The sequence below is a fragment of the Felis catus genome, chromosome C2 (genome assembly GCF_018350175.1).
Source record: "Felis catus isolate Fca126 chromosome C2, F.catus_Fca126_mat1.0, whole genome shotgun sequence".
Classification (NCBI taxonomy): domain Eukaryota; kingdom Metazoa; phylum Chordata; class Mammalia; order Carnivora; family Felidae; genus Felis; species Felis catus.
The window spans coordinates 130,791-146,245 of NC_058376.1; the positions used below are offsets into that span (position 1 = coordinate 130,791).

The window sequence follows — 15,455 nt, forward strand, 5'->3', positions numbered from 1 at the left end:
TCCCCTGCTCATGCGCTCGCTCGCTCTCTCGCTCTCTCTCTCTCAAAAGTAAATACATAAACTTAAGAAAAGAAAGAAATTTCACCCATCTGTACACATGTGACCTATGCAGTTTGGGGTATATATTTTATAGTTCAATAAAAAGCTAATTAAAATTCAAAACAATACACACACAAAAAGGTAGACACATACCTACAGGCATGGAAGTTTCTTCATATTAGATGAGAAAAGTTACAAAGCAATGCATATAGCATGATCCCATGCTTGTAAAAAGAACGTGTGTACACAGAAACAGGACACACGCCAACATTCATTTATTTAAAAATATTTATTGAGCACGTGCTATGTGCCAACACATAATTTATTTGGAAGACATCTCTACAACTGTACTATCCATGCAGAGTCCCGTCACATGCATGGCCACCGGCAGGTCCTGCACGGCTTTGTGCAGTCCCACATTCCGCATGGTGAGGGAGGAACCAGGGCAGCAAAGACACCATGAACACATGATGCGTGAACACTTTCACAGGCGTACAAGGTTGATGTGTGTGTGTGTCCTACGAGTTGTGAACTAGACCTAGCTTAGGGACACTGTGCCACCAACTTACCCACAAGCCAGCACTGCGGACACCTGGAAACACAGCCTACTTCTAGAGGACAGACACGGGCAGTGACAGTGGTGAGGGAGTTCCCGCCGAGCCCAAGCACAGCCGTCTGTGAAGGACCCCACGGACAGACTGAGCCCACAGCTCCGGGGGGTACCCCTGTCAGGCCGAGAGAGCTCACGGCTTTCGCAAGAACATGTGCTCACATCCAAGGACATCTTCATTCACTCAGGCTCATTCCTGCACTATCTGCACGCTGCTTCCCACAGAACTTCAACTGTCATCTCCAGATGGGAAAGACTTTTTCTCCAACCTGAAAAAGAAAACAAATCAATCAAATAATAAATCACTTTAGTCTGATTAACATGCAGGATTTCCTAAAAGTAATTTAATATTGTACAAAAGAATGACATTCAGAGACAGAATTTTTTTTTAATGACAAACGTTAAAATTTTAACATAAAATTATCATAAAACGGAGGGGGGTATGGGCTAAACGGGGAAGGGGCATTAAGGAATCCACTCCCGAATCGTTGTTGTACTATATGCTAACTAACTTGGATGTAAATTTAAAAAATAAGTTAAATTTGAAAAGTTATCATAAAACAAAGCATAAAACGGGTATTAACACATAAAGAGAAGCCATTTGATTTTCTTTTCTGTCCTACATTAACCCTGAGTCTGAGAAGAGAATCCTTTGCTCAGCAGCCTCTGTGAGACATGATGCCAAAGGCCCCGCCAGGCCTCACCATTTCACTGTGGGAAGGACGGCTCCTCAGGCCTCAAACTGCTGCCACGGTCAGAAGGTGACTCACGCCACACACCTACATCACCCACCGCAGAGGGTCGGTCCCCAGCCCTGTTTCTCCACCGGGGCCTCCTGGACACAGGAAGGGGTGGCCCTAGCCTGGGCTGGGCCTCGGCCCCCACAGACTCACCTGCTGGCACCTCTGTTTCCTGTTCTGCAAATAACAGCACCCACTTCCCCTCAGGAAGGTTAGAAAAGTGACACAGACAGACAAGGCCGTGTGGTCTGGCCATTGCGATCACCACAGACCCGTCTCCCAGGACCAGCACCCTAGCACCTGATTTTACAGCCAAGTATCTTACTTTCTGTGATGTGGGGTCCTGTGTGGAAGTGACGGACCAGCTCAGCGCCACGGACATGTGCCTCCTCCACACGGGGTTTCTCTGCAACACAACTGAGCCAGTGACCACATCTCCCATGAGGACAGAAACGGGCTCATCCATCATAAACAGCACCTGCTTCCAGTGGGTGGTGCTGCAAGACACAGGGTGTAGGGTCACCTCTCTGGAGCCTGGTTTTTCAGGCTGACCGCAGGACAGACATCCCCCAACTCCACGATCCAGACGGCCTTTATGGGTTGCCAGGATTGAGTTACAACCCAGCCAGGATCCAGCTCCTGGATGCTGCCCAGATTCCAGAAGGGTGAAGGAGGCTTGCCCTGGTGGCCCCAAGGACACACCGGTGGCCAGGCAGAGGGTACCTGGCCCCTTGCACCCTGGCATAGTAGGCATCCACCCAGAGCCCTTTGCTCGGTCTCTAAGCTGCCAGGGCCCGAGTTCTAGTCTGCAGTCCAAATAAGTTGTCATTCCTGTTGAGTCAGGCTGAAGGGGAGCATGGCAACTGTAACATCTGGGGGAAATGGTCACACTCCTGAGCTCGTCACTTTCTACCGGCTCTGACAGCATGGCTCAACTGCGCACCGTGGCCTCTGCCAGACGCTGGGCCTGCGCCCCACGGTCACACTCAGGGAGGTCCTGCTCCCTCCTGCCTCAACCACCACGAGGGTCTCTCCCCGGGCTTCAGAGAGCGGATGTCCCAGGCTCTGCGCCCTGCCTGCCCCACACCAGCTGTGTACGGACACGCCAGCGGAAGACTGCCCAGGCACACGACTGTCCACTGGGTTTTTAGTGTTCCTACTCTCATCTGTCCCAGTAGGATCTAGAAGGAAAGCTGATGGAGCCCTGGACCTCCACAGGACACTCTGGCCAAACAGCTCCTCAGCCCTGCTCCCATGTTACAGGAGGACAGCTAGGGTCCCTCTAGGCGCACTGCCACAGCCAGCATCTAACCCCTGGTCCAGGGCAGTTACTGAACAGGGCTACAAAGGCCCCAGTTGAAGGCAGCATTTCCACGGGGGCCGCTGTGTCCAGCACTGAAGCAGACGACATCAGCTTCCCAGGACGCACAAGCAAGTGTGCATCATTACTGCACACAAAATTTTCCTCAAGAAACACTGACCTTCCCCAAGAGTCTGAGTCAAAAGCCCCTAGAATTCTGTTGACCGTGTTTGTGTTAGACCACAGAAAGCAGAAGCAGCGTCCAGAGCAACTGAGGAAGATGAAGTCTGCTCCTCCTCTTCATGCAGGGGTCAGAGGGCAGCCTAGGGAGCCCAGTGCAGGGGCAGGTGGGGCACAGCCCTGACTTGCCCACCGCGTGCACACCGTGCTCCACGCCTGGGGTAGCCTGGTCTGGAGAGAGTCTAGGTCAACAACCCAGTATTGACAGATCTCTAAATCCGTGACTCTGCCATGTGGTTGTCATACCGACAGCCTGAAGGCAGGTGAACCGCCCCAGCTCTTCCAAGGGCTGTGGAGCTCCCCGCGGGAGGTGCACACTCACGGGTGGAACGGGCCTGTGCTCAGCACCAGCTGTGGCTCGTCCTCCTCCAGGCTCTGAAACCGAACACTGAACCAGGCTGTAAATCCATGCAGCGTGCCGGCTTTCCTGATCTCAAAGTGCAGCTCGCCTTTCATTGTCTGTGTTCAAGCAAACGATAAAAGAGGGACACGGTTCGGTAAGCATGTGACACCACGCCACAAGGGCTCTCTCTGTGTGAGCAAGAATTAGCAACTCACTTCACGAATCCCACAACACTGCACTGCGGTAGGCAGCCCTACCACCCGTTTCAGTCATTCTGAATCTGTAACTTGCTAGTTTGGCTGAACATATCAAAAACCACATAAAATTTCCTCCTCAGGAAAGGATTAAAACTTGCATCATAAATTCAAGTGCTGCAGGTAATCACAAAAGGTTTCAAGCAATTTGGGCCTCACGTGCCTAATTTTCTGCCCCCAGATTTGAGTGCAATACTTTTTCTTCTCAATTCTTTGTATAGATAGAAAGTTCCAGGCTGGGTCTCTATACTGCAAAACTAACTGCAGACTCAACAGTTCAGTCCCCACATTGTTTGGCCCATCTGAGCTCCCGCACGTCACAGCGCACCCTTAAAATGAGACATCCTGAATCCACAAATGCCACCCTGTGGCAACACAGGGTAAGTGAAAGTATAAAGAATTTTGTCATCAACAGTAGCTAAAAAAACCTAGAAAAAAATTTAAATTCAAAGTCCATGATAAAATTGGATAAAATTAGAATCTGAAGATACTGAAAATATTGTATGTGACTATAAAGATAGCTCATGATGTTAAAGAGGTAAACTATAAAGAAAATAATATAAAAATATAAAATACAAAATCAGAACGTAAAGAAAAGAGACTGGAAAAATCAAAGGCAAAGTTCATGAATTCATTTATCTGCACAGCAAGTTCTGGGGTGTGCGCATCGCCTACATAATGTGAGAGGGAAGACTCATCTCTCACCTCTAGGTCCGCAATCTGCACAGTCCTCATGTCCAACTGTAATATTGTGCATGGTTCAGAGAGACAGTCTTCTGGTTTCAAAATGTGGTTATACTTGGGCTTCGAAAAAAACTCCTTAATTGCTAAAGATCTAGGGAAAAAGTCAAAGGAACCGCTCAGAGTCGGGTACCAGCATCTCAGGCTTTGACACACACATTCATGACAACGGTTCTCGGTTTTTCTCTTCAGCATCAGCAGGAATTCCAAGCCACCACCTGCGGCGAGGGCACTGAGGCAGGGCTGGGAGTCCCTGCAGATGGACCGGCAAGTGTGCAAGCAACGTGAGCACTTCCCGCCTACATCCTATTCATGGGGCCTGCACACGTGGAAACCAACCTCTACCACACACAGCAGGGCCCTGACCCAGTCTGCTCTGTGCAGTTGTGGTTTCAGTGACCGCAGTCCAAGAGGTGACCCCTCCCCCCCCACTCCTGACAGGTCGATAGAAGGTCAGCAGGAGCCTGATGCTACCTCACAAGGCCTCCGTCACTCACCTGACTTCACCTCCTCACGCAGGCACTTCATCTCATGGCATAAGAAGGGGGAGTACAGGATAGTAAGATATCCCACAGCAAATAAAACAGATATTCCTGTTCTAGGTCACTCTGCAATAAAGGCCTGCAGGTGCCCCCTGGAGAAGGGCTTGTGCTGCGTCAGTTAAACAAGACACAAGCGCTGGGCCTCCTGCAGGGTCATCTTCTTGCCGCCCAACAGCCCACCCACTCCACTGGCTGACTGCCAGACTTGCCCAAAGTAACCTACTATATACCACGGAAATGTTTCAAAACTTAAGTGCAGCAGTGACTTCTGAAATAGCAAATAAAGGTAAACATTTTAATAAAGATTCCACAATATGTACATATTTTTAATATCTTTCTGATGATAAAATAGTTATGCATTTATAACGAATTGGGAACACATAGAAAAGTATAAAGAAAAAATGTGAGGGGCACCTGGGTGGCTCAGTTGGTTAAGCATCCAATTTCAACTCAGGTCATGGTCTTAAGGTTCGTGGGTTCGAGCCCCGCATCAGGCTCTGTGCTGACAGCTCAGAGCCTGGAGCCTGCTTCAGATTCTGTGTCTCCCTCTCCCTCTCTCTGTCCCTCCCCGACTTGTGCTCTGTGTCTCTCAAAAGTAAATAAACATAAAAAAATTTTTTTTAAAGAAGAAACTTGAATCTGTGGAACTTGAAAACTGTGCCTTGGTACCTTGATCTATTTAGTCATTTTCTCCCCCAGAGATACATTTATACATGTTCTTATGCAAAGCGGAAGCCATTTTATACACATGGTTTGTGTCCCACCAGTTTTACCATCTATTCATCCATCTGATGGATACGTAGCAATTTAGCCGCATTCTTACGGATAACTGCCTGTTTCCCACACTGTGTGCACAGCAGCGTGCCCTGGCCCTGGGGCAGAGGGCGATGGGGGTGGATGCCAGCCACACCCACAGCTCTGGCCACACGGCCTCGTCTCCCCGCCATCACACCTGCAGCTCAGGCAGCAAGAACTGCTGTTTTAATTTAATCTTTGCGCATCTGGTAGGCAAAAATGGCATTTCATTTTAATTTGCATTTTAACCACTAATGATCCTGCAATTTTTTCCAAATATTTATCAGTAATTTTTATTTGGTTTTTGTGACTTGCGTATTTCCATGACTTGACTATAATTTCAATGGATACTCATCTTTTCTAAATGACTCTAGGATCTGTCAGCTAGTAACTTTCTCTAAGTAGTCACTGCCTTTTTAAATTGTATTTATGCTGATGATATACAGATGCTGTCAATTTTTACAGACTGATGTCCAGTGCCTCCTTGTTCCTGTTGACTTTCTAAGACCTGACACATAGGGACCCACGGATTCCTACAGCTGATGCGATGTTTTACCACAAAACTCTTAAATCCATGTGGAATTAAATTTCAGTGTATGGTATGAGGAGAAAAGAAGTTTCAAGGGGCTCTTCTATGGTCCCACGACACTTTGCCACCTCTGCCCCTCACACCCCAACTTTCCCCACATGTTGTGTGTGTGTGTCCATCCTGGTCCATTGCTCTGTCTTTTCTGGTCTCAGGAGTACCCTGCCCTCACGCCTGTCTCTGTAGCTTAGATGTTAATATCTGGCAGCTCTTCACGGCTCTATTTTAATTCTCCCCGGCCCTTCCTACCCACTTCTCCCTAGATGAACTACAGAACGGCTCTGCCGGGGACATTTCCTCTCCACCCCTTTTGGGATTTGGGTTGAGAGTACGATGGTTCAACATGTTAACTGGGGCAGACTTCTTACCCTTGCATTATTCTTTCTTTTTTTGAATTAACAAAAACCAAAAACGCCCAAGGCCACCATCTTGCTGTCAACTGCCCAAGTGGGCATCAAGCAGGTGTCTGGGCTCACCTGGCACTCACCACATAAGCTAAATTTCCTGCAGTTTCTGACAAGTGGGCCCCCCAACCTAACTTCCAGGGCTGCTGCTGGTTTCTCCTAACTCCCACGGCACACTCAGAAGGGGAAGCAGCCAGCTTCTGGCACCATCCTTCTTAGAAGAGGCAACATTTAAAACGTGAAGGACCTATCAGGAAATCATTTTATAGTTAAACCTGATGTTCAACTATACAAGTGCATCCATGATATAAAATTAGGAAATCAACTATTCTGCAGCATCGTTTCCTTTGCAAACTGTCAGGAATGACTTCATAATAAATTTTCTGATCCCTTAAAAGTTTACAGCTCGTAGTAGAAAGATCTATTTGTATGCTAACGGCCCACATACTTATAAAGGGCCTTGGTTTTAAACATGACCATGTTTTTCCCATTACATTTGAGAACTTAGATGGCAAAAGACATTTCGATTCCCATCACATCTGCTACCAGTTTAAAGGCCTGAAAGACACGTGCAAAATTCCAAGGCATGTGAGTGAATTCAGATCAGTCTCATGGCATGCTCTACCACCAACGAGTTATGCGGTCTTAGGAAGCCCGCAGCTCGCACAGCCAGGAGGCCCCGGAATACGTCTGCGCTCCCAGCAGCACACACTCACTTGAGAGCACTGAGGTTGAACTCGTAGGCGTTGTCCCAGAAGAGGACCTTGCTGCGGTAGTCTCTGTCGGCGCTGCAGGGCACCAGGTGCAGCGCGGCCGTGGTCGGCCAGATGACCCCGTCCTCCTTCAGCCACACGTCCCGGGCGTACAGGATCGACTCAATCATGAACTCAAACTGCACAAGCAGGGAGACACACGGGGGACATGGTGACCGAGGCCTGTGTCTGTGATGCATAGTCTGGGAGGATTTATCTTGTACCCACACCAGTGACATCACAGATTGCCACCACAGCCTGGGGTGGAGTGACACCGGTTCACTTTAGAATGAATTCAGAACTGGGCCCCGCCGACAGGAAAGATCTTCACTCTTGCCATCTCCCTCAGTATTACAGAGTTTTAACTGTCAACCCCTATAAATTTGGTCTGGAGGATTCTCAGAATTTTCATAACCTTGGAAGCTGACTGAAATCACTTCTTAAAAACATGGAACATTAAAGGAGGAGTGCCACGGATCCCTGAGGATGCACCCGGACAGGTGGCATGTGACGCCTGTGACGGAGAACAGGGGCCGCTAAAGCCCCAAGAGGCCAGCCTTTGTGTCTGAACCAAAGAGTAGGGCACAGGCCAGGGGCACATCATCCTGCAGCTGAAGGGAAGCCCCAGAAGGGTTTTGTTTTATTTAAATAACTTCAGGCATTATTATTATAGAAGCAATAGTATGTTCAGTATGGAAAAATTTAGAAAATTCAGAAAAGCACAAACAAAAATAAAAGTCATGAGTAAACCCAGCGCCCAAAAGGAACCAATGTTTGCCTGGTGGTTTATGCTCAAGGCCTTCTCCTCACATACACATACATGCACACGTGTGAAAATTATATACAGATCATTTTTAATTGTATTTTTAAAAATTACCAATAGTAAATCAGTTACTCCATAAATTTTAACACTTGTATGGATCTGTGTAACCATAGCCACAATCGGGATACAGAACAACCCCATTACCCCAAAACACTCCTCATGATATCCTCTGTGGTCACCTCCTCCCACCACCTCCAACCTTTGGAAACCACTAACTGGCCTCTATCCCTGTGGTTTTGTCTTTTTGAGAAAGACATACAAATGGTATCATACAGTACATAATCTTTTGAGACTGGCTTCTTTCACTCATAATATCAACTTTTTCATATGCTAAAAGGTTCTCTTCTGTGCCTTCTATCCTGTTCTGTTCATCTGTCTTTTCTTATTATAATACCACACTGTTCTAATTACTCCATATAACTTTTATAACTTTTATAACTCCATATAACATATAACTCCATATAACTCCATATAACTTTTATAACTTTTATAACTCCATATAACAATTACGCCAGTATAATGTCTGGGGTTTATCCATTTGTGCATCAATAGTTCATTCTCTTAGGTTTATTTTTTTTTTTTGAGAGAGAGGGAGAACATGCACGTATAAGTGGGGGAGGGAGAGAGAGAGAGAGAGAGAGAGAGCGAGAATCCTAAGCAGGCTCCATGCCCAGTTCAGAGCCCAACACGGAACTCGATCTCACAAACTGCCAGATCATGACCTGAGCCAAAGTCAAGGGTCAGATGCTTAACCAACTGAACCACCCAAGCGCCCCACAATAGTTCATTCTTTACTGACCAGTAGGACCCCATTGTGCGAATGTAGACAGCTGTTTATCTAACCACCTGTTGAAGAACACTTAGGTTGTTTCCAGCTTTTTGGCAATTGTAATTAGAGCCAGTACGACCATTCACATACAGGTTTCCGTGTAAACACAGCTGTGCTTCTCCAGTGTAAATACCCAGACGTATAAGTGCTGGGTCATACGGTAAGTGTACCTATAACTTTATAAGAAACTGCCAAACCGTCTTCTAGGGCAGCTGTGTGATTCCTATGAGTTTTAGTCACTCCATAGCACCTGGTATTATTGTTTAAAAGTTTAGCCATTTCGGGGCGCCTGGGTGGCGCAGTCGGTTAAGCCTCCGACTTCAGCCAGGTCACGATCTCGTGGTCCGTGAGTTCGAGCCCCACGTCGGGCTCTGGGCTGATGGCTCAGAGCCTGAAGCCTGTTTCCGATTCTGTGTCTCCCTCTCTCTCTGCCACTCCCCTGTTCATGCTCTGTCTCTCTCTGTCCCAAAAATAAATAAATGTTGGAAAAAAAAAATTTTTTAAAGTTTAGCCATTTCAACAGGTGTGTAGGGTTACCTCATTATGGTTTCAGTTTATATTTCCCTGATGGCTAACAAGGTTTCATGTCTTTTCACATGCTTATTTCTCATCCATATATCCACGTTGGTAAAGTATCTGCTCGAGTCCTTTGCCCATTTTTCAATTAGGTTGTTGACCTTCTTCCTGTTGAATTTTGAGGATATTCAGGATACACATTAGAATGTGTATATTTTGTATATATAATTTGTATATTCAGGATACACATTAAATATGTGATTTGCAAATATTTTCTCCTAATCTTACTATATCTTTAACACTGTCTTTTAACATTTTCTTAACATAGACACCTTTAATTTTGATGAAGTCTGGCATATCAATTTTTTCCTTAATGGATCATGCTTTAAGAATCAACTAAAAACTCTTTCCCTAACCCATGAAGATTTTCTCCCAAGATTTCTTCTGAAAGTTTACAGTTTTAGTCTATGCAGTTAGATCTAGAATCAATTTTGACTTCATTTTTGGTAGAAGGTATAAGCCTTGAATTTCTTTTTTTCCCTTCTTTTTTTTTTTTTTTTTTTTTTTTTTGGCATATGGATGGCCAACTATGCCAATATCTTCTGTTGGAAAGACTATATCTTTTCTTCACTAAATTGATTTCGCTCCCCTGTTAAAAATCAACTGACTGTATTTTTAGGAATCTATTTCTCTATTTTGTTCCATTGACTTACGTATCTATCCTTCTAGCAATACCAAACTGTCTTGACTACTATAGCTTTATGCCAAGTCTTCAAATCAGGTATGTAATTCTTCCAATTTTATTCTTCTTTTAAAAACTGTATCCACTATTCTATTTTCTTTACTTTTCACAAAAATTTTACAATGAGCTGGTCATATCCACAAAAGAAATCCTGCTTAGACTTTGATTGGAATTATATTAAATCTACAGATCAGTTTGAGAAGAGGTATCTTTACTATGTTGTCTTCCAGTCCATGAGCACCTTGCCTTTCCATTTATTTGGGTTTTCTGTGACTTCATTCATCAGCATCTTCTAGTTCTTCACATACAAAACTTGGACATGTTTTGTTACCTAAGTATTTCATGTTTTGGGGGCTTTATAAATGCTATTGTACATTGTTAGCATACGAAAATATGACTGCCTTCAAAAAATAAATTAAAACACTAAAACTGGCTTTTGTATGTTCATTTTGATCACTCTGTGATCTTAATTTGCCTTTCAGTTCAAAGAAATTTGGGGGGAGATTCTTTGGGACTTTCTACAAAAACAATCATGTGGTCTGGAAACAGGGATGGTTTATTTCTTTGTTTTAAATCTGTGTGCCTTTTATTTCTTCTTTCATTCTTGCACTGGTTAGGATTGCCAGCACAGTGTTGAACAGGAATCGCAGAGTAGCCATCCTACCTCTTCCTCCTCTTAGGAGGAAGGCACTGATTCTCTCACCATTAGGCGGCTATAGGTGTTTTTTTGTTTTGTTTTGTTTTTTTATAGATGCCCTTTATCAGGTTGAGTAAATTCCTTTCTATTCCAAGTTTGTTGAGAATTTAATTATGAACTCAAGCTGAATTTTCCAGCACAGCATATAAGAAGCTTAGAAGCTGCCATTCTGCCCTAACAAGTAAAAAGCAAATGAAAAATCCACAATTCTTCTTAGATATGTATGAGATACTAGGTCACAGAGCAATCTGCTCCCTCCAAAATCAGAGTAATCAACAAGCTTACACAGAAAATCACAAATTACTAGAGCAGAACCCTAACTCCTGGAACAACACGAACAACAATGATGAACTGCTGGAGGCTCAGTGTAGACAACTCTGACTGTTACAAACTCCAGGTGGGCTAAGTCATAAGGGGACCCCCACATGTTAGTGAGTTTTCCCTCCTGGACCTCCACCAGGTTCCACAGCAACCAGAGAAAAATCCCCTCATGCTTCTGACAGAGCAGAGGGAAAAAAACCATTTTGAAACATGCCAGAGTATTCTGTTCTTCTTAACAGGATCTGCTCTCTGGAGAAACCAGCTAATCAGAGCCTAGCCTAACTGAGCTGGGAAAAGGGCAATATTCAACTCCAGACCCCTCTAGCCATCGTGTCCCACCCAAAAGTCAGAAAAGAAATTGAGAAATTTTGTGAAGCTCACAGTCTAGAAACACAAGTTCACTAAAAGACTGAGACCTAACAGGACCACAGAATGCTTCTGCTTCCCCCACACCTCACCACATTACTAAAGGCCTATTTATAGCTATTCCCTTACCCAACACATCACACAGGCTATCAATAAAAAAATTACAAGGTTGGGGCGCCTGGGTGGCTCAGTTGGTTAAGCATTCGCTTTCAGCTCAGGTCATGATCTCTTGGTTTTCCTGCATTGGGCTCGGTGCCGACAGCTCAGAGCCTGGAGCCTGCTTTAGATTCTGTGTCTCCCTCTCTCTCTCTGCCCCTCCCCTGCTCGTGCCCTGTCTCTCTCCCTCAAAATAAATAAACATAAAAAAAATTCAAATAAAATTACAAGGCAAATGACAGTTTGAAGAGACATAACAAGCATCAGAAGCAGACTCAGATATAGTAGGGATGTTGGCATCATCAGGCTGAGAATTTGACACAACCATGATTAACATGCTAAGAGTTCTAATGGATAAAGTAGAAAGAATGCCAGAACAGATGGGCAATGTAAACAGAGAAATCAAAATCTTAAGAGAGACCCAAGAAATGTTCAAAATAAAAAAAAAAAAAATACTGTAACAGAAATGAAGAATGCCTTTGTTAGGCTTAGTGGGAAACAAGGCATGTCTGAGGAAAGAATCTCTGAGCTTGAAGATATGAGAACAGTAACCTCCCAAACTGAAAAGCAAAGAGAACGAAGACAAAAAACAAACAAACAAACAAAAACACAGAACACAATATCCAAGGTCTGTAAGACAACTACATGGGGTGTAACATACACAAAATGAGAATACTAGAAGGAGAAGAAAGAGAAAGGAACAGAAGAAATATTTGAAGCAATAATGACTGAGAACATCCTCAAATTAATGTCAGATAGCAACCCACTGATCCAGGAAACTCAGATTACACTAAGCAGGATAAATGCTTAAAAACAATATACTTATGGGGTACCTGGGTGGCTCAGTCCATTGAGCATTCAACTCTTGATTTTGGCTCAGGTCATAACTTCACGAGATCAAGGCCTGCCTGGGATTCTTCCTCTCCCTCTCTCTGCCCATCCCTTGCTCATGCTTGCTCGCTCTCTCTCTCAAAATAAATTAATGAAAACTTTTAAAAATTAAAAAAAAAAAAAAACCAACAGTATCCTGGGCATATCATTGTCAAACTACAGAAACTCAAAGATAAAGAAAAATCCTTAAAGATGACAGAGGGGAAAAAAAAAAAACACTCTACCCACAAAGTTATAAAGATCAAATGACATCTGACTTCTCCTCAGAAACCATGCAGGCAAGAGAAGAATGAAGTGAAATATTAAAAGTGTTGAGGGAGGGGGCCCCTGGGTGGCTCAGTTGGTTAAGCATCTGACTTCAGCTCAGGTCATGATTTCGCAGTTCATGAATTTGAGCCCCATGTCAGGCTCTGTGCTGACAGCTCAGAGCCTGGAGCCTGCTTCAGATTCTGTCTCTCTCTCTCTCTGCTCCTCCCCCCACTCACACCCTGTCTCTGTCTCTCTCTCTCTCTCGCAATCAAAAATAAATAAACATTAAAAAAATTTTTTTAAGTGTTGAAGAAAAAAAACACCAATCTAGAATTACTTTAAAAATCAAAGAGAAATAGACTTTCTCAGATAGAAACTGAGGGAATTTGTTGCCAGTAGGCCTGCCTTGCAAGAAATGTTAAAAAGAAATTATTTAGAAGGAAGGACATGATATAGATCAGAAACTTAGAACTACATAAAGAAAAGCACTGAAGAAGGAACAAGTGATGATAACATTAAAACATTTTTCTTCTTGGGAAGCCTGGGTGGCTCAGTCGGTTAAGTATCTGACTTCGCTCAGGTCTGTGAGTTTGAGCCCCATGTCAGGCAGGCTCTGTGATGACGGGTTGGCACCTGGAGCCTGTTTTGGATTCTGTGTCTCCCTCTCTCTCTGCCCCTCCCCTGTTCACACTCTGTCTCTGTCTCTGTCTCTCTCTGTCTCTGTCTCTCTCTCAAAATAATAAACATTAAACAAAATTAAAAAAAAAAACTTTTTTCTTCTTAATTGATCTAACAATTTGTTCAAAATAATAGCAACACAGTATTTACCATGTATGCTTATGTATGTAAGTATACATATGCTCATGTATAATGTTTACTTATATATACGTGAAATGAATGACAATGATGTTACAAGGGACAGGAAGAATAAATCAGGATTATTTGTTGCAAGGAACACTACCCATAGAGTAGTATAGTGTTACATGAAGGTAGACTTGAATCAGTTGTAACTGTGTGTCGCAAACTAGAGGGCAACCACTTAAAAAGTTTTAAAAAAAAGTGTAATCGATATGCTCAGAAAGGAGAGAAAATGGAGTCATATAAAAAGTCCAATCAAAACCTCAAAAGGCAGAGCACCTAAATACATAAAGCAAATATACAATGAATAGGTCATCCAGACAAACAATCATAAGGAAACACCAGATTTAAACTACATATGAGGTCAGATGGCCAAATAAAACATACAAACAACATTCCATCCAACAGCAGCAGAATACACGTTCTTCTCAAGTACACATGGAACATTTCAGTTAGGACACTGAAAACAAGTTTTAATAAATTTAAGAAGACTGAAATCATATCAAACATCTTTTATGACCATAATGGTATAAAACTAGATATCAAAAACAAGAAAAAACTGGGAAAATTCAAAAAAATGTGGAGATTAAATAACATATCCCTGAACAACCAATGGGTGAAAGAATTCAAAAGAGAAATCAAATAATATCCTGAGACAAACAAAAACACAACAGAACAAAACTTGTGGTGTGCAGCAGAAGCAGGTTGAACAGGAAAGTTTACAGAAATAAATGCCTACATTAAGGGAAAAGACAGATCTCAAATAAACAATGTAACTTTGCACCTAAGGAAGTAAAGAAAGAACTGACCCAAAGTTAGTAGAAGGAAGGAAATAACAAAGACCAGAGTGGAAATACATGAAATAGAGACTACACAGGCACAGGAAAGACCAATGAAACAGAGAGCTAATTTTTTTGAAGATAAACACATCTTTAGCTCGATTCACCAATTCACGAAGAAAAGAGGTGAAATACATAAAATCAGAAATGAAAGAGACATTACAACTGACATCACACAAACACCAACGATCACAACAGACTGCTATGAACAATTATATACCAACAAATTGGACAATCTAGAAGAATACCTAAAATCCTAAAAAACACACAACCTACCAAGACAGAATCGTGAAGAAATAAGAAAATCTGAACAGACCAATCAATTACCAGTAAGGAGACTGAATTAGTCACTGAAAAATTCCCAACAAACAAAAGTCCACAACCAGATGGCTTCACAGGTGAATTCTACCAAACATTTAAAGAATCAACACCAAATCTCAAACTCTTCCAAAATATCAAAGAGGAGGGAACACTTTCAAACTCATTTTACAAGGCCAGCATTACCCAAAGACAGACAAGGAAAATTTACAAGGAAATTACAGGCAAACATCCCTGATGAACACAGATGGAAAAATCCTCAAATAAAAATTGGCAAACTGAATTCAACAGTACATTAAAAGGATCATATGCCATAATCAAGTGGGATTTATTCCTGGGATGCAAACATGGTTCAACACAGCAAATCAATAAATGCGATACACCACATTAACAAAATGAAGGATGAAAATTATACGAGCATCTCAATACATGCAAAAAAGCATTTTATAAAATTCAAGTACATTCCATGATAAAGATTCAAAAAATTGAGTATTGGGAGGATAT

At 43.2% G+C, this 15,455-nt stretch overlaps 1 protein-coding gene across 9 annotated transcripts in view; it reads right to left on the reverse strand.

Moving 5' to 3' along the window:
* Positions 1-309: 309 nt before the first annotated feature.
* The window catches only part of PRMT2 (protein arginine methyltransferase 2), a 72,160-nt gene continuing 57,014 nt past the window's right edge, over positions 310-15,455 (reverse strand). For 8 of the 9 annotated variants that reach the window (XM_045036457.1, XM_045036456.1, XM_045036459.1 and 5 more), the window contains 5 exons: positions 7,311-7,486; positions 4,232-4,361; positions 3,252-3,388; positions 1,715-1,886; positions 310-918 (listed from right to left, as the gene is read on the reverse strand). In XM_045036457.1, coding sequence (XP_044892392.1) covers positions 886-918; positions 1,715-1,886; positions 3,252-3,388; positions 4,232-4,361; positions 7,311-7,486 — 648 coding nt within the window. In that variant the 3' untranslated portion in view covers positions 310-885. Of the gene's footprint in view, positions 919-1,714; positions 1,887-3,251; positions 3,389-4,231; positions 4,362-7,310; positions 7,487-9,535; positions 9,683-15,455 lie in introns of those variants that run through there. The other variant, XR_006584698.1, reaches the window with a different exon arrangement.